This window comes from Chelonoidis abingdonii, chromosome 2 (genome assembly GCF_003597395.2).
Source record: "Chelonoidis abingdonii isolate Lonesome George chromosome 2, CheloAbing_2.0, whole genome shotgun sequence".
NCBI lineage: Eukaryota > Metazoa > Chordata > Testudines > Testudinidae > Chelonoidis > Chelonoidis abingdonii.
This window is the reverse complement of record NC_133770.1, coordinates 132,876,471-132,893,185: the sequence shown is the minus strand read 5'-3', so window position 1 is coordinate 132,893,185 and position 16,715 is coordinate 132,876,471. Positions and strand designations below refer to the sequence as shown.

General features: G+C 41.1%; 1 protein-coding gene across 2 annotated transcripts in view; it reads right to left on the bottom strand.

Annotated features, from left to right (window-relative positions):
* ADCY2 (adenylate cyclase 2) overlaps window positions 1-16,715 on the bottom strand; it is a 393,903-nt gene that overhangs the window by 83,410 nt on the left and 293,778 nt on the right. For both annotated transcript variants that reach the window (XM_032786515.2, XM_032786517.2), the window contains 3 exons: window positions 15,556-15,599; window positions 12,135-12,215; window positions 260-329 (listed from right to left, as the gene is read on the bottom strand). In XM_032786515.2, coding sequence (XP_032642406.1) covers window positions 260-329; window positions 12,135-12,215; window positions 15,556-15,599 — 195 coding nt within the window. The remainder of the gene's footprint in view (window positions 1-259; window positions 330-12,134; window positions 12,216-15,555; window positions 15,600-16,715) is intronic.

Sequence of the window (16,715 nt, the reverse complement as noted above, 5' to 3'; positions counted from 1 at the left end):
GAGGTCTCAATTCTCCCACATTAGCACCATTTATAATTGAAACTATATAAAGACATCCAGAAATAGTTTATTTAAGTTTGGGGACTTTTATAGGCTGCATTATTTTGTTTCCTATGCCAATATAAATGTAAAAGAAGCTAGTGATAAGTTTTAGCATTTTAAAAACTAAACATGTTAACTACCTAACAAATGTCATTTGTGACTTGCATATTTAAATTAAAATATACAAATAATTAGTTCTGAGGTGAAAACAACTTACTTCTTTTTCCAGAGTTTTGTTATAGAAAAGTAGTGATATTCTTTGAATGTCTTCAGATTTAAGCCATTGCCTGAAAGAATAAAGAAATACACAAAACATTATAAAGGGCATCAAAACAGATTAGCCCTGTTTTCTATCATTGAAAACCTGTAAACTAAGAAAAACAAGATGGATGAGGTAATATCTTCTACTGGAGAAATTTTGGTTGGTGGGAGAGATATGCTTTTGAGCTACAGAGCTCTTATTTAGGTCTAGTAAGTACTCAGAGTGTCACAGCTAAAGACTAGGTGGAACAGATTATTTAGCATCAGTGACACATATTGTAAGACAGCATTCAAGGTATAAACAACGAGGAGTCCAGTGGCACCTTAAAGACTAACAGATTTATTTGGACATTAAGAATAAATGGACACAAATTGGACATCAGGAATAGTAACATACAAAAGCCAGTAGGAGAGGACTTCAATCTCCTTGCACATTCTGTAACAGATTTAACAGCTATACTTGCACAAAAAAACTTCAAAAACAGACTTCAAAGAGAAACTGCAGAACTAAAATTCATTTGCAAATTTAACACCATTAATTTGGGCTTGAATTATTACATGTATAATTATTGGGAGTGGACCACATCCACCCTGATCGAATTGGCCCTGTCAACACTGGTTCTCTACTTGTAAGGTAACTCCCTTCTCTTCATGGGCCAGTATAATATTGTCTGCATCTGTAATTTTCACTCCATGCATCTGAAGAAGTGGGCTTGTTGCCCAAAAAATCTTATGCCCAAATAAATCTGTTAATCTTTAAGGTGCCACTGGACTCCTCATTGTTTTTGTGGATACAGACTAACATGGCTACTCCCTGATACTTGACATTCAAGGCAAAGCGGCCTCTGCAGTCATAGGCCAAAAATGGGGAATAGTGGGTGACAGATTGTTGTAATAGGTCATAAATCCAGTGTCTTTATTAAGACTATGATTTTTAGTGTCTAGTTCATTTATGAATTTAAGTTCTCACACTTGTCTTTTGAAGGTGTTGTGCAGGTTTCCTTTGAGAACATGGACTGAGAGTTCAGATATGGGGTGATCATTTTGTGAAAAGTGTTCGCCCACACGTGATATGTCTTTTTGTCTTTCATCATTTTTCTGTGTGAGTTGACTGGAGAACATAGTGATTGTCTGGTTTCACCCACATAGTTATTGGGGCATTTAGTGCACTGGATGAGATACAATTGTTAGGCTTGTGGGATCAATGGATTTTCAAAGGTGTGTTGCTGGGAGTACTGATCATGGTAGCTGTAGAGATATGTCTGCAGGTTTTGCATCTGTTGTTCTGGCCAGGTCTAGTGTCACTTTGAATTGGGGGTGTTCTGATCTGTCGGAAGCTTGCATCTGATGGTGAGCTTGGTGAGGTTGGAGGGTTGTTTGAAAGTCAGAAAAGGGGATTTGGGAAAGATTTCTTTCAGGATGTGGTCCCTAGGGAGTATTGGTAGCAATTGTTTAGTATCAGAGGGATAGCCATGTTAGTCTGGATCTGTAAAAGCAGCAAAGAGTCCTGTGCATCTTATAGACTAACAGACGTATTAGAGCATGAGCTTTCGTGGGTGAATACCCACTTCATTTGTTTAGTGACAGTTTGAGTACCTTTCCCAGACCTTAAGAAGAGCTCTGTGTAGCTTAAAAGCTTGTCTCTTTCACCTATAGGTGCTGGAACTACGGTTGCGGGGGGTGCACCCCCTGACTTGAAGTAGTTTTCATTATATACAGGTTTTACAATTTGTTTTAATGGTTCTCAGCACCCCCACTATACAAATTGTTCCAGCACCCCTGCTTTCACCTACAGAAATTGCTTCAATAGAAGATGTTACCTCATCCACCTTGTCTCTCTGATATCCTGGGACCAACAAGGCTACAAGAACACTGCAAATAACAATGCAAAGTAAGATGTCAGTTTATGTATTTTGAAGAAAGTCAGTTATTGTGCTTTAGAATGGATAAAGTAAATCATATTCACTGCAACAGATGATCATGTAGTTCCACCCTATCACTTGATTTCTATATCTAACACACACACAAAACTGATACTTTAATGAATGGACTGTATGTGGATGGTTCATGAAAACATTCAAGAGGGAGAGTTCCATTACAAAGTGCTTCATGTAAATGGCTTTGTTGCTGATTCTTCACTCTATCTTCTATAATAATGATTCATTCCACAGATGTTCATCCCTGGGACATAGGGCAGAACTTGAGGTGATTCTGTCCAACATAACGTACAGTGACTGGCATGTCACAACACACAATCATGCCACGTAATGAATGCTTTACACCATGTGCAAAGGTGAAAAAAGTCATTAAAAATGGAATGGGATGATTCTGTGTTTGAGATACATTCATCTAATGAATTTAAACCTCTTTCACACAGACCTTTTATTAGTTATCAAAGCATCATTTCCTACTTACAGACCAAAATACGGAAAAATGTAAAAAGTTGCAGTGAGGTTGCACATATCTTTTTGTAGCTATGTGTAAAAGTAATGAACATTCTAGCTAATAGATTATTGAAGTAGCACCATTTCAAAATGAAGAGGTCTATCTCTGAAAGTCTACATTCAATTCAATGGGAGGTTTTTATTTTTCAAAAAAAATTAAGGCATAATTTAATTTTAACTCCTTCCAACTGGCTAGACTTAATGAGGACTAGTCTGCTAATCTGCAAATTAAAAAAATGTTAAAAGAGCTCAGTTCTGAGCATGTGCTCAGATTTGCAACACCTAACTTTAGGCGCCCTTCTGCCCACTGGAATCCTCAGCACTGAGTTAGGTACCCAGGGTCTCTATATAAAGCAGAAGGAGAGTTAGGTGCTTAAGAATGGGATTGGCAGAAGCCAGCATGCTGAGCCACCTAAGCTATCGAGTAGGGAATGCTGAGGAGAGGGGTCTGGCAAAACTATTAATTTAATGGAGCCAGGATTTCACACATTAGCCCTTTTACTGAATATCTTTTGAGTCTTTAGTCAGTAACATTAATGTTAATAAACATACATTGTTGTGTTTTAACTAAATATGCTGTTTGTAATGTGACTTGGGAACCTTCATGATGAAAGGCACTATATGGGTATTACACATTATTTATTATAGTCTGAGAGCTGAGAGATTTAGGGTCAATCTACTTCCAACTGAAAACCATCTATGGAAGATGGAAGAAAAGTCTTATTAAAACACTTCAGTGGGCAAAACATTCTTCTTTTTTTAGTCCCATTCAGCTATTTGATTATAATGGGCCTAGTCCTCTTGGTCTCTGATTAATGGGTGTTAATTGAGAATTTGCAACATAAACAATTTTCCTAACATTACAGACCCATTCTAGATTTAGAAGAACATTTTAGTTACAAATGTTACCCAGAGTGCATTTTCACCTGAAATGAAATTACAGGAAAGAGCAAGGGGAAGTTAATTCTCATAGAAAGCAAAACAAAGCAAGTTATTAACTAAAATTGTCCAATTACTACAGTTGGTAGAAGCATTTAGGAAAGGTAAATTCAGAGTAGTGTGAGCAGGCAGTGCCTTCATCATTATCTTGAAATGTTGTTTCTCTGAAAGGTGACTCTGGAAAAACTGTACCTTCTTATTCAACCAATCTGTTCCTTGTGGGTATCTAGAGTCACACATATATCCAGGGGTGAAAATGGGCCAGTACGGCATACCGGTTAAGAAACTGGTACCAGCCTGTACCCACCCAATGTTAAAGTTCTGCTGCTGCGGCAGCGTTTTAACATTGCTGCCCCTTTTGCCTTACTGACAGGGTCTCCAGCAGAGTGGACAAAGGGAGCAGCTGCCCTGGGGATGGTGATTCAAAAGGGCCCACAGCTCCCGGCTGCTGCTACCATGGCAGTGGCCAGAGCCTTGTTCCTTTTAAATTGCTGCTGGAGCCCTGGACTGCGCAGGCCAGGCAGTGTGGATGGGCTGGCTGGGGAAGGCTGACCCCCAGCCCTGCCCCTTCTACCTGAGGCCCTGCCCTTTCTGGGAGCCCACAGCCGGTTCCCATACCGGTAAGGATTTAGTATTACTTTCACCCCTACATACATCTGATGACATTAACAATAAAAATAAGTTTTTACTGCCACTTCTGTTAGTCCTGCAGAGCCATTCCATCTAAGATAAAGTGAGTTGGAATCTCTTTCTTCACATGCATCAGCAACAGGCTTTTTTCCTTCTTTTTCTGGCCTACAGATTGCATATGTTTCTTTTGGGTGGGGAGCTTGCTACTGCAATACATGTTTTGGTCACCTTAGTCAAAATGCTCAAAGGTAGTTGGGCACCTAATTACCCTGGAGAATCTGGGCCTTTGCAATTACACTGATACAACCACAATGCATCCTACACGAACATTCATCTTAAAATAATTCAGAAACTGAATCTGGGGTAGACAGTAGTAAAAGAACAGGATATTCACTGGCTGCTTGTAGGTTTTGGGTGAAGTTTAAGGTATTGATTTTGATCTATAAAGCCCCAAACACCTGAATTTGTGCCTCAGAGGCTGTCTCTTCCCCTGTGCTATACTGCTGTGGTCAGCAGAAGTGCATGAGCTGGAGTCCCCTCAGTAGAAAAGAAGGATGGCAACATATTATTCAATTAGCTTTGGAATTCATTCCTCATGGTGGTCTGAAAGATAGGAAGCCTGCCAACCCTCCCTCCCCCCACAAGCACCTGTGGCATCCCTGGGCTGCCCCCTGCAAGATTTAGGGCTATGTAGAAGAAGTCATGAACAAGTCATGGGCCCTGAATTTTTGTTTACTGCTTGTGACCTGTCCATGACTTTTACTAAAAATACTTGTGACTAAAATGTAGCTTTATTATAGAATATCAGGGTTGGAAGGGACCTCAGGAGGTCATTTAGTCCAATCCCCTGCTTAAAGTAGGGCAAATCCCCAGACAGATTTTTGACTCTGCTTCCTAAATGGCCACCTCAAGGACTGAACTGACAATTCTGGGTTTAGCAGGCCAATGATTAAACCACTGAGATATCCCTCACTCCCATGGCCTATGAGGGGCAGATGAAACCATTTACACCTGTGTAATCCAACACACAGCACTAACTGAAGCCCAATCTGGCCTGCAGAAACTATATTTTGGGTGAAACAGCTAACTCTATCTATAATGAAAGTTGCCTGATAAGTCCCATTATAAAACCCTATCTGCTATAGTTTATAACTTTGCCAAACTAGGGATTAGGGGAAAATAAATTGTTTTGCCTTTGTTAACAAATTGATTGCAAGATTATTTTTTTTAAAAAAAGATTTTTGATTGCTTTGGAACTGGGACTTGAAATTTGGCACTGGTGTCAGGAATGTGCCTTTTGCTGCTCCTGTACAAAATATGCTTACATTTGGCCAAGTCTGGCCTTTGAAAAATCTTATTTTCACATATGCTCAGTTCACATATGACCTGTTAAAGTTTGGCAGTTAAATTTTCTGAATATTCTGTCCATACTGAGCATGCTCCATACTCTTACAATTCCTGCACGCCGACCAGGCTGTGCATATGCCATGCCTGCAGAGCAGAGTCACTGAGCATACTCCATTCAAGGGTTGAACAGGATTTTCCCTACAATTGCTTCGCCGAGCTACTTTTGTGTTAGATGTGACAGATATTGCAACCACTTGCAGTATTTGGGGACCATGTTGTATTAATGTATTTTATGTTTAAAGTATGAAAAGCTCAAAAAGTCATTAGATTGAGATGGGTCAGGTAGTATGAGCTGTAGAAATATGCATAGCTCTTTGCAGAAATATGCATGGGCCAGGAAGTATGAGCTGTAGAAATATGCACCTCTTTACACAGGTGATGTGTATTTGTGTGTTCCTGGCTCGTTGTATGTGGGGGTTGGTTGTGCAGAATCTGGAATCACTAGGGAATGATTTCTGCAAAATGCCAAGGGTGGCTCTGTAGATTTCCAGCCTTTGAATCTGACCTCTTGTGAATAAGGGGAGGGACTGGTTGTATCTGTTTTCTGCAGGCTGAGGGACAAAGCCGGACTTTTGGTATAAAAGGCTGAGTTCAAACAGATTCAGAGTTTTCCTTTTGATTCAGCAAATGGATAGGACCTTCTGTCCAAAAAAATGCTCCAACTCTTGCTCAGCAGCTGGATGGGATGTTGGCCGACCAGACTCCCTATGTGGAAGATGGGTGATTTCCCGTATGTTTGTTAGCAGTAAGTAGAAGCTTTTATTATCTTTCTATTATTTTCTCTGTTATTCTTCTGCCCCCAGAAAGCTGTTTGTCTTGGAAAAGCTGTGTGGTAACTTGTAACTGTTGGCACATTGTCGTCACAGAGAAAGCATAGCCCAGGTGCTGGCCTTTAGGCAGACTGGTTTGCTGGAGCTTTCATAATGTATGACAACAGGGTGTTCTGCTTTAAAAAGCCCGATCAGGAGGGAGACACATCTGGGTTGCTGGCTCAAGAGAAGTGACAACTGGGAACCTGAAACCTCAGGAGGGTGCCCTTGCGGGACCAGAGAGAGGGAATACAGGTTCAGTTACCCTGAGACTGTGACCAGGCACCAGAACTCACAGCATGACAATTGTCTCTCCTGTGTTCTCAATTTTCCTTGAGGGGAGGGAATAAGTGGGGGTTGCAGGAGACAGACAGAGTGGGAGGGGGACAGTAGCCAGACAGTGGGGGAGCAGTGTGAGATAAGAGCCAGGGATGGGGGGAACAGGTAGGGAGGGGGACAAGAGCTGTGAAGCAAGTTGAATAGTAAGTAACTCTTCACGTAACATCATTCCAGTTAACATTGTTCCGTTGTTATGTCACTGATCTATTAGAGAATATACTCATTTAAATTTGCGCAATGTTTCCTTATAACGTTGTTTGGCCATGGGGGCTCGGAACCAATGGGGGCCAGGAGTCCCCCATCAGCTCCCTTTAACCCCCCAGCACCTCCTGCCTGCTGGCAGCCCCACGGATCAGCAACTCTCTCCTCCCTCTCCCGTGCCTCCTGCTTGCAGCAATTAGCTGTTTCCTAGCATTCAAGAGACTGGAGGGGGGGAAGGGGGAGAAGCGAGGATGCAGCATGCTTGGAGGGGGGACAGTAGGGGCGGGCCTAGGGCACAGCCGGGGGTTTAAGCGACCCCCCGCCCCAGCACCTTGGAAACAACAGCAAGAGGAGCAGCCAGACGATCCACCCTCTTTCACCCTCTGACTCCACCACCCCAACCAAGCTTCACAATCATCATCACTGAGTACAGTATTACATTGTTTAAAACTTATACTGTATATATGTACATGTACAGTCTTTTGTCTGGCCAAAAAAATTCCCTGGAACCTAACTCCCCTGCCCCCCTTTACATTAATTCTTGTGGGAAAAGTGGATTAGCTTAAAGCCACATTTTTCAAGAATGTAGCTACAATATTAAATGAGAAGTTACTGTACAGGAAAGGGAGCAGTCTGGGGAATAATTAGGGATGGAGAACTGGAGCAGAGGAAGAGAAGCTGGGGTAGGGGCAGAGAGAAGCAGATGCGAGTAGGGGGAGGGAGGACAAGAGGTAAGGAAGATAGACACAAGCGTATGGTAAATGGGAGCAGAAATGTCTCTAATAACTTAAGTACACTGCCTTCCAGAACCTAGAACTCAGACCAGGAGATCTCAGGCTTTGGACTCTTCTGGTCCCAGTAAATAGCTCCAAAACTATCTGGCACAGTGAGTGTCTGAAGTCCCATCAATGCCTGATCTAATGTGCAGAATTTATGCCTCCCGCAGATTTCTTTGCTTCCCCAGAGAAAAATGACTTTCTGATGGGAAAGCAAAGGGGTCAGAAGAGTGGTTATGCACCCATCCCCAGTAGTATGTTTTGAATTCCCAGGGCAGCTAGCAGAGAGGTAAATCACTGTGGTGCAGGAAGAGGGACTGGGGAAGACCCAGGTGGTGGCTCCTACCCTGAGCTGGGTGTAGTTGCTAGTCCCGGCTGGGTTGGAGAGGATGGGACTTCCTCTTCCCCTGCACATCATCCAGGGCTGGGTCAGACCCATCCCCAGATTTCTCTCCCAGCAGCAGGAAACTCTGCAAACTATCTTCCCATGCTTTCTGCACCCATCACTCCTCAGCTGCAGGGAGAGGGATCCCTATACTGGGAGCTGCTCCCCCATCTGCCCAATCCCCATGTATCTAGTCCCCTTCAAACCCAGACCCTCCTGCCAAGCCTCACCCCACCAAGACAGACTCAGAACCTTCCCAATGAGCCTCACTCCCCCTGCACCTGGACCATCCTGACAAGCCACCCGCACCCAGATCCCCACACCACCGAGCCCCAACCAGCTGCACCTGGATCCCCACCCTACTAAGTCCCATTCCTCCAGTGTCTAGACCCCCCACTGATCCCCCCACACCCAGACCCCCCTGCCAAGATCTATCCCCCAGACTTCCCTGCTGAGCCCCAACCACCTTCACCTGGACCCCACTGCAGAGTCCCATTACTGTTGCATTCAGAACCCCACAACAAGCCCGAGCAACCAGATCCCTCTGCAACCAGACACCCCACTGAGCTGACTGCACCCAGATTGCCCTACACAAAACCCTCTAAACCCACACCCAGATTCCCCCCGACACACACACTTGCATCCTGCCTGCCCACACCTGGTGCACCTGGCATAGAGGGGCAAGGCCCAGGAGTGTTTCAGGGGGGAGAGGGGTGGTCCCTGTGCTGTGTCAGGGTTGTGTGCAGCATCACTGCTGAGTCCGTGTCCCAAGGAGGAAACTGCACAGTGATCTCCCACCTCTGTGCAGCCAGTGGCCTGTCCCCCAATGCCTGGTTAGAGCCTCCACATTTATTTGACAAATAAAATATGCAGAATTTTAAAATATTGTATGGAGAATTTTTAATTTTTTGGTGCAGAACGCCCTCAGGAGTAACATATGCAGCCTACTACTGGTATCAGTTAATCTGGTAACAGTGCAAATGGCAGAGGTTTGTGCTGTGTATTTAAAAGTTTAGACCCTGCTGATTACCTATGCTAGTGGTCAATCAAGTTCCACATGATGATTTTTTTTTTAAATGGGAAATTATATTAAAAAAAAAATTACATAAAAAAACATTATTAAAGTTGCAAAGCCAAGCACTCGAAAGTTAGGAAATTCCAGAATTAAGGTTGTCCATCAGTCAAGAGGTGATAATTCAACTTCCCCCACTTCTTATTCAATGTATGGCCCCAGGCCTTCTGAATACAAAATTATTCATTACCTCATAGAAGCTTTCATCAACATATCTGAGTGCTTCACAGTTAAGTGGCCAATTGTGAACATTTTGGGTTCAGTGACTTGCCCAGAATCATACAGAAACTCTACAGGAGAGAACCCAGTTCTCCATGGCAACATTCAATTTCTTTAACCATAAGGCTACCCTTTCTCTTCCTGAAATCACTGCCTCACTCACTACATACTATCTTCTGTAATATATGAGTAGAACTACAGAATTGTCAGGGCATATTTTATCAAAAATGATAGAGCAGTCAAAGTAAATTTAGTAGAAGTTATGATCTATGATTTTTGATATAAAAAATGCCCTGAGAAGTGAGGGTGCACCAAACGCTTACAGCAGCATCCTCCCCACCCCCCAGCACTACAATCCTAATCCGGCTTAGTGAAGAGGATGGGTTTGGGGGGCTGGAGAGCAAGCCCACCCTGTATTCACTCTGGCTTTCTGTGTCCCTTAGGGAAGAGTGTGGCAGTTGAGAGCAAGCCAACCATGCACTCACCCTGGTCACAAGCAATGGCAGGTCATGACAGGTCATGACTAGGAGGCAGCTGGGCCAAATTTGAATGAGTGTGGCTGCGATCCTGTGTGCCACATTGCAATGTCTAGAGAGAGGAGTTGGGCCTGGCCCTATGGGACACGGGAGCTGCCGTTTTGGGGTAGGCTCTTGCTCTCCAACACACTTCCCCAGGGCATCACCTCTGCAGTGGGCTGGTGACCCACCTAAAGCCTTCCTGGAGGAAGTCATAGACAGAGAAGTCGCAGAGAAATCATGATACCCATGGCTTTTTCTGCACCATGACAAACCTGTAGCCTTCCATATGAGGAAGGGGTCCTACAGACAACAGTCTCATTCAAGACACAGTCCTGATTCATCCTGAGTGCAGTCAATCCTGTGCATTGAACATGGTAGGGGTCCTACTGTAAAAATATGTGAACATGTAATTATTACTGTGTTAATGCACATGCACAGTCAGCTGTATTTTTGACATTTCTTAGTTTTGAGCTCTTGACTTTTCAATTTTATTGTTGTCTACATGTAGTTGTAGGGTGTAGCTTTTACTAACAATGATGTATGAGAAGGAAAGAACTCAGTTTAAATCTTTGATCATAGGTTAAGACTGCAGGATTGGCAAGTTTTTACATGTAAACTAGGAACATTTGTTATGGAAATCATTGATAAATAACACATAATTGAACCACACAATGCCATTTTGCAGTGTCGATTTTTAGAGTCCATGTACTTTAAAACATACTAAAGCTGTATGGATTGTGTCTTCTAACCCATTCTTAGACTAGCATAGTGTAAACAAACCTATTTTTCTATCTGAGGACTTGCTTCCAATCATTTTGTTATTTGTGTGTGACATGACTGTCAACTTCCACTGAGAACTTACTCAAAATTGTTTTCTTAAAACTACAGACAGCCTGACGGGATTGTTACACATGAAAATTAAATGTGGTCTTTGAGTTTCTAGCAATTAGGTGCAGTATACAACTTATTCAACTGAGCAAATATTGGGCACCTGCAGTGGAGAATACAATTCATAACTATTAACCACAATTTTTGCAAATTGATCCCCCTATTTCACTCTGAAGTGACAGTTAATATTTAAAGGAGCCTGTACTCTTCAGTCAGGGAAGTATTGACCTTGCTCTTTTCTGTTCACTTACAGGATCTGATATCATCAATAAGTGTCACCTCCAGTTCCTCCAAGGACATATACTCAATGTGTGCCTCTCTGCTTCTAGGAACAATTTACGTGTACAGACTAGCTATGTTTATGCTCTAATGAATCAATGGACCAACTGAAACAATAATTATCAAAGGTGGCACAAGAGGCACTTCTAGTTCTGTGGAGCCGCTTCTGTCACTCTGATTTCAGTGTCAGAAAGTCCTGGTTATTATTTCTTCATCTCACTTACTCATCTACTGTGACAGATGATTGTACTGAGCCAGAGCAAGTAGACATGGAATACAGCTATAGGAGCATAATGCTTTATTCTCTTTTTCCATGTTTATCCCCATCTGTTTTTACCCCTGATTATTAATTATTTATATTTTCACTCCTTACTACTAAGTTCCTTTGTTCTTTCTCCTTACCTCGCCTCTGTCTTTTCAATTGCTATTCTAAGGTGCACATATCTATGAAATCAGAAAATAAAAGAACAAACCCAAATATTTCACTAGCAGTCCCATCAATTTAGGATATAACTATACTTAATTTCCCAGTTATATATAAGGCTTTGTACCAGTTCTTAGAAGGATGTGGAGAGGTGTCGTAGACATGAGGACTTAGGGACAAACCGTGGATTCCTGTAGAAGGCCTAAAGAATCAAGTTTTGAGCAGAGGAACTTCAAGGGGCAAACGGAATCTTCCCCCAATGTAAGAATCACAAGAGCAGCAGCTATTAGAACAAGGCCCTAGAAAAAGTTCTGCACAGTGCTGTTCCTTAGCCAGTAGGGAGCGTAATGTCTCTCTGAGTGGCCTATTCTACTTTCTGATATGGAATAGTGGATGTACCACTGCTTTTTGGGTTTTGTGCATCTATGCAAGGAGAGGCAGCAGAGTCTACCATCAGTTGTAGAAGAATGTGAATGTTAAAGGGAGGAGATGTAAATATACTTTTGAGCATTGATTCCATCAATGGCTTGAATCATCCTCTCATTCAATTCCTCTTCAAATCTTTTCTTCTGTGATTTTGTTCTGTAATGAAAAAATATGAGATATTATCATTGGATCTTGATTGGAAAACTGGGTTATAGTCACCAAAATGAAATTCAACAAAGACAAATGAAAGGTTCTACAGTTAGAGAAGTAAAACTAAATGCACACATACAAAATGAGACAGCAGCACTGCTAAGAAGGATCTAGGAGTTGTGATGGATCACAACCTCAAGGTGAGTCAGCAATGTGATGCTATTGCAAAAAAAAAGTTGCATTAACAAAGGCATAGCATGCAAGTCACAGGAAGTGATAATACCACTCTACTCAGCACTGGTTAGGCCTCAGCTAGAGTACTGCACCCAATTTTGGTCACTGATGTTTAGAAAGGATGTAGAGAAACTGGAAAGAATGTAGAGGTGAGCAACAAAGACAATCAGAGGGATGGAATGCAAGCCATATGAGCAAAGGCTGAAGGAACTGGGTATGTTTAGTTTGGAAAAGAGGAGATTAAGTAGTTGTCTCAGCTACTTGAAAGGCTACTATAAAAAAGATGGAGAAAAGTTGTTCTCTTTTGCAATAGAGGGCAGGACAAGAGGTAGTGGGTTCAAACTACAGCATAGCAGATTTAGATTAAATTTCAGGAAAACTTCCTAACTGTCAGAAGAGTAGGACAATGGAACAGACTGTCTCCTGAGGCCATGGAATTTTCCTCACTGGAGGTTTTTAAAAGGAGGCTGGATAGCCACCTCTCTTGGATAGTTTAGACACAACAAATCTTGTATCTTGGCTGGGGTTTAGACTAGATGACCCTTGCAGTCCCTTCTAACCCTATGATTCTATGACAATCCATTCCCCAAAGAACATACTATCTAAAAGCAAAATATAAAGTTGTGCTTTAAAAATAAAACAAAATACATTTGTAGAAAATTAGAGTTGAGGAAATTTCTATGAAAGGAAAGTGCTCACCTTGGTAATGTAATGCATTTATGAAAAAGAATTTCATATTCTCAGCTCCTTAAAAATATCCATATTTGCTGTGGCTATTTTTGCTAATATTTGTCTGCATTGTGTGACTAGGTAAGAACATGCCATTCGCATTCATAGGAACACTTTGTATGGCCGAATAGAGGATTTAGAACTTTCCAGTAGCAGATCTCGAAATAATTGCTATCAAAACTTTATTTTCAAATATATTTCAGGTTTCTCTTCATATAGTCTGTAAAACTACTATAATGAACAAAAAGATTTATTTTATTTTAAGTTAGCTGGGCATGAAATGGACATAATGTCTGCATGGATGGGACTCTCTTCTATTACACCAGGCTTCACTTGTTGCTTACTTTAGAAGTTGTGCTCTCCTAAAACCTGGAGCACCTCAAATACTCCAGATTTTCTCTCCATCCTTTCAAGATTAATATCCAAAATTTAAGATATAGGTAGTACCTCAGATTTGAACTACCTGAACTCCTAGAGTTTATGATAACACAGATTTGAATTTTGGCAAGGTTAACTCAAGCCCTTCCTCCTTCTGAGCCATGACTTTTGGATTAGTTCTTAATAACTGAGGATCTGCAGCAGGGGTAGGCAACCTATGGCATGAATGCCGATTTTCAGTGGCACTCACACTGCCCGGGTCCTGGCCACCAGTCCGGGGGGCTCCCCATTTTAATTTAATTTTAAATGGAGCTTCTTAAACATTTTAAAAACCTGATTTACTTTACATACAACATTAGTTTAGTTATATATTATAGACATAGAAAGAGACCTTCTAAAAACGTTAAAATGTATGACTGGCACATGAAACTTTAAATCAGAGTGAATAAATGAAGACTCGGCACACCACTTCTGAAAGGTTGCCGACCCCTGATCTACAGGACAGTTCAATAGATAAGATAGCATAGGTTAGTAGAGTAGTTTCTATAGAACCCTATTACTTTTCTACTGAATGCAACTGATTTCAAGACTATGGAAATGTATCACTGATTTCATGACTATTAGGTATATGTCAAGTGTCTATCACCTATTTCTTACAAGTAGTCCAGGATAACAACAGACACTAGTCCAATCTTATCAAACCCTATCTAGCAAATAACTAGGAAGATGGGATTTCAGAAGAGCTGAGCACTCACCTAACTGTTCCCTTTGACCTCAGTAGTTGGGTGATCAGCTCTTTTAAAAATCACTACTTAAAATCAAGCGCCTTAATATGGATATAGGAGCCTGATTTTAAGTTCTTATTTATGAAAATCTTGGCCATAAGCTATATTATATTTTCAAGTCCAGTTATACAATCATCATTTTTTGAACCTTTGGAGTCTATTTTAGAGTACAATTAAAGAATAAGAAAACAAAAGCATTTCCAGTATTTGAAAGAATTTCATTCTTTGAAAATATCACAATAAAATGGTTCACTCTTTCACTACAGTGCTGACATACATGATTTTCACATGCTGTGCAAACTGAAACATAACTAATCTATTATAGCCTTAAAGCCAGGATGTGTTTGTCAGGTCATGCAGGATCAGCCAAAGGTTGGTCTTCCTATGGGATCCAGAATTGCTGTTGAATAGAACTACCTGGCTTCCTGTAAACCTTTGGATAGTGTACGATATATATGCAGGGAAGGGACATTGAAAGAGAATAAAGAAAGACCACAGATAGGATGAATTACCACCTTAGGCAAAGGGAATGAACATGTTAGTTTTCAATGGAATGGTTCTTTTAAACCAATTTATGGTACTTGTGATATTACTTATAGTAATGAAGAAAATATGTTATTTACAGTTTAGCTTTCTCAGGCTCTTAAAAAGATGAAATCCAGCTCTAATTTTCTTGCAATACCATGCTAATTTTATTTAAAAAAACCCAGCCATAATCCTTTCTTTTTAAAAACTTTTTCAGTTCACCTACATCCATTTCTTCTCGCTCTTTCCTACTAATGGAAAATTCAGCAATGACAAGTTGAACTTTATCGTGTGAATATATAAGAATTTGTCTGGCAGTAACACAGAATATGACACAAACCAGCACTTGAACCACAATAATATTTTCTGAAACTACTTTATGAAGTCAGTAACACTCAAAAACTGATTGTCAATTGAAAAAAACCCTTACCAGAAGCCCCACTAGGGGACAATGAGGCAGCTTCATTTTCAAACGATCCACGCTGTACTGTAATGCAACTTTCTATAGGGTTAATGGTGTTTGTTGGCAGATGTGCATCCATAATTAATAAGCACCACTTTAAAATATATCTAGTTTTACATCCAATCTCTTTGTTGGAAGGACTTGCTCTAAAAATCATATTTTGGAAAAAAATGGCTTTTAGTGGTAAAAGTGCTGCATCTATTATACTTTATGTGAATAAATTTATACATACCTTTCTCTGCAGCGGTGGAAATGATACTGACCCATTGGTACATCCTAAAAAAAAAAACCCCCCCAAAAAACCCCTGTATCAATTGTAGAACATTCTGAGAATATTCCTCATGTTGAAAATATTTGTTAGACTATAGTGATGCCAAAATTTGTCAAGAAGAAAACTGCAAATACATTAGTGCTAATCTGTTACCAGATCGATATATGAAGTTTTCAAATGGGTGTTAATAAGTAGAAGCCTTTTCACATAATAAGTTTCAATGAAGCAGAAAAAGGGAATGATTTAGAAAATATGTCAAGTATCAGAGGGGTAGCCGTGCTAGTCTGGATCTGTAAAAGCAGCGAAGAGTCTTGTGGCACCTCATAGACTAACAGACGTGTTGAACCATGAGCTTTCATGGGTGAATACCCACTTCGTCGGATGCATTTAGTGGAAATTTCCAGGGGCAAGTATATACATGCAAGCAAGAAGCAGACTAGAGATAACGAGGTTAGTTCCATCAGGGAGGATGAGGCCCTCTTCTAGCAGTTGAGGTGTGAAAACCAAGGGAGGAGAAACGGGTTTTGTAGTTGGCAAGCCATTCACAGTCTTTGTTTAATCCTGAGCTGATGGTGTCAAATTTGCAGATGAACTGAAGCTCAGCAGTTTCTCTTTGAAGTCTGGTCCTGACCTTTTTTTGCTGTAGGATGGCTACCTTTAGATCTGCTATTGTGTGTTCAGGGAGATCCAAGTGTTCTCTTACAGGTTTTTGTATATTGCCATTCCTAATATTTGGCAACAAGCTTCAATGTAAATATTAAATTATTAATATGATTTGGTTGGAACCAAAAAGCTTTTTCCCTAGTTTTACTACTTTGGAACTTAATCATGATCCCACTGAAATCAATCCCAAAATTCCCATTGCTTCCAATGGGAGCTAGGGTTATTCAGTGCATTTGAAAATTAAGTACCTGATTAGGTCCCCAATATAGTGTGACGGACTCAGGCCAGAAGGATGTAAGAGGGTAGTGCAAAGCAGGTATATCAGCCTCAGAATGAGCAGGTCCCTGTTCCCTGGATAGCCAAACAAGGGCTACTCCAGGTCAGTCAAGACACTTGATGCCAGTTTAACCAGTTAAGGTCGTTAGGCTAATGCTGGCACCTGACCTCAATTAACTGAG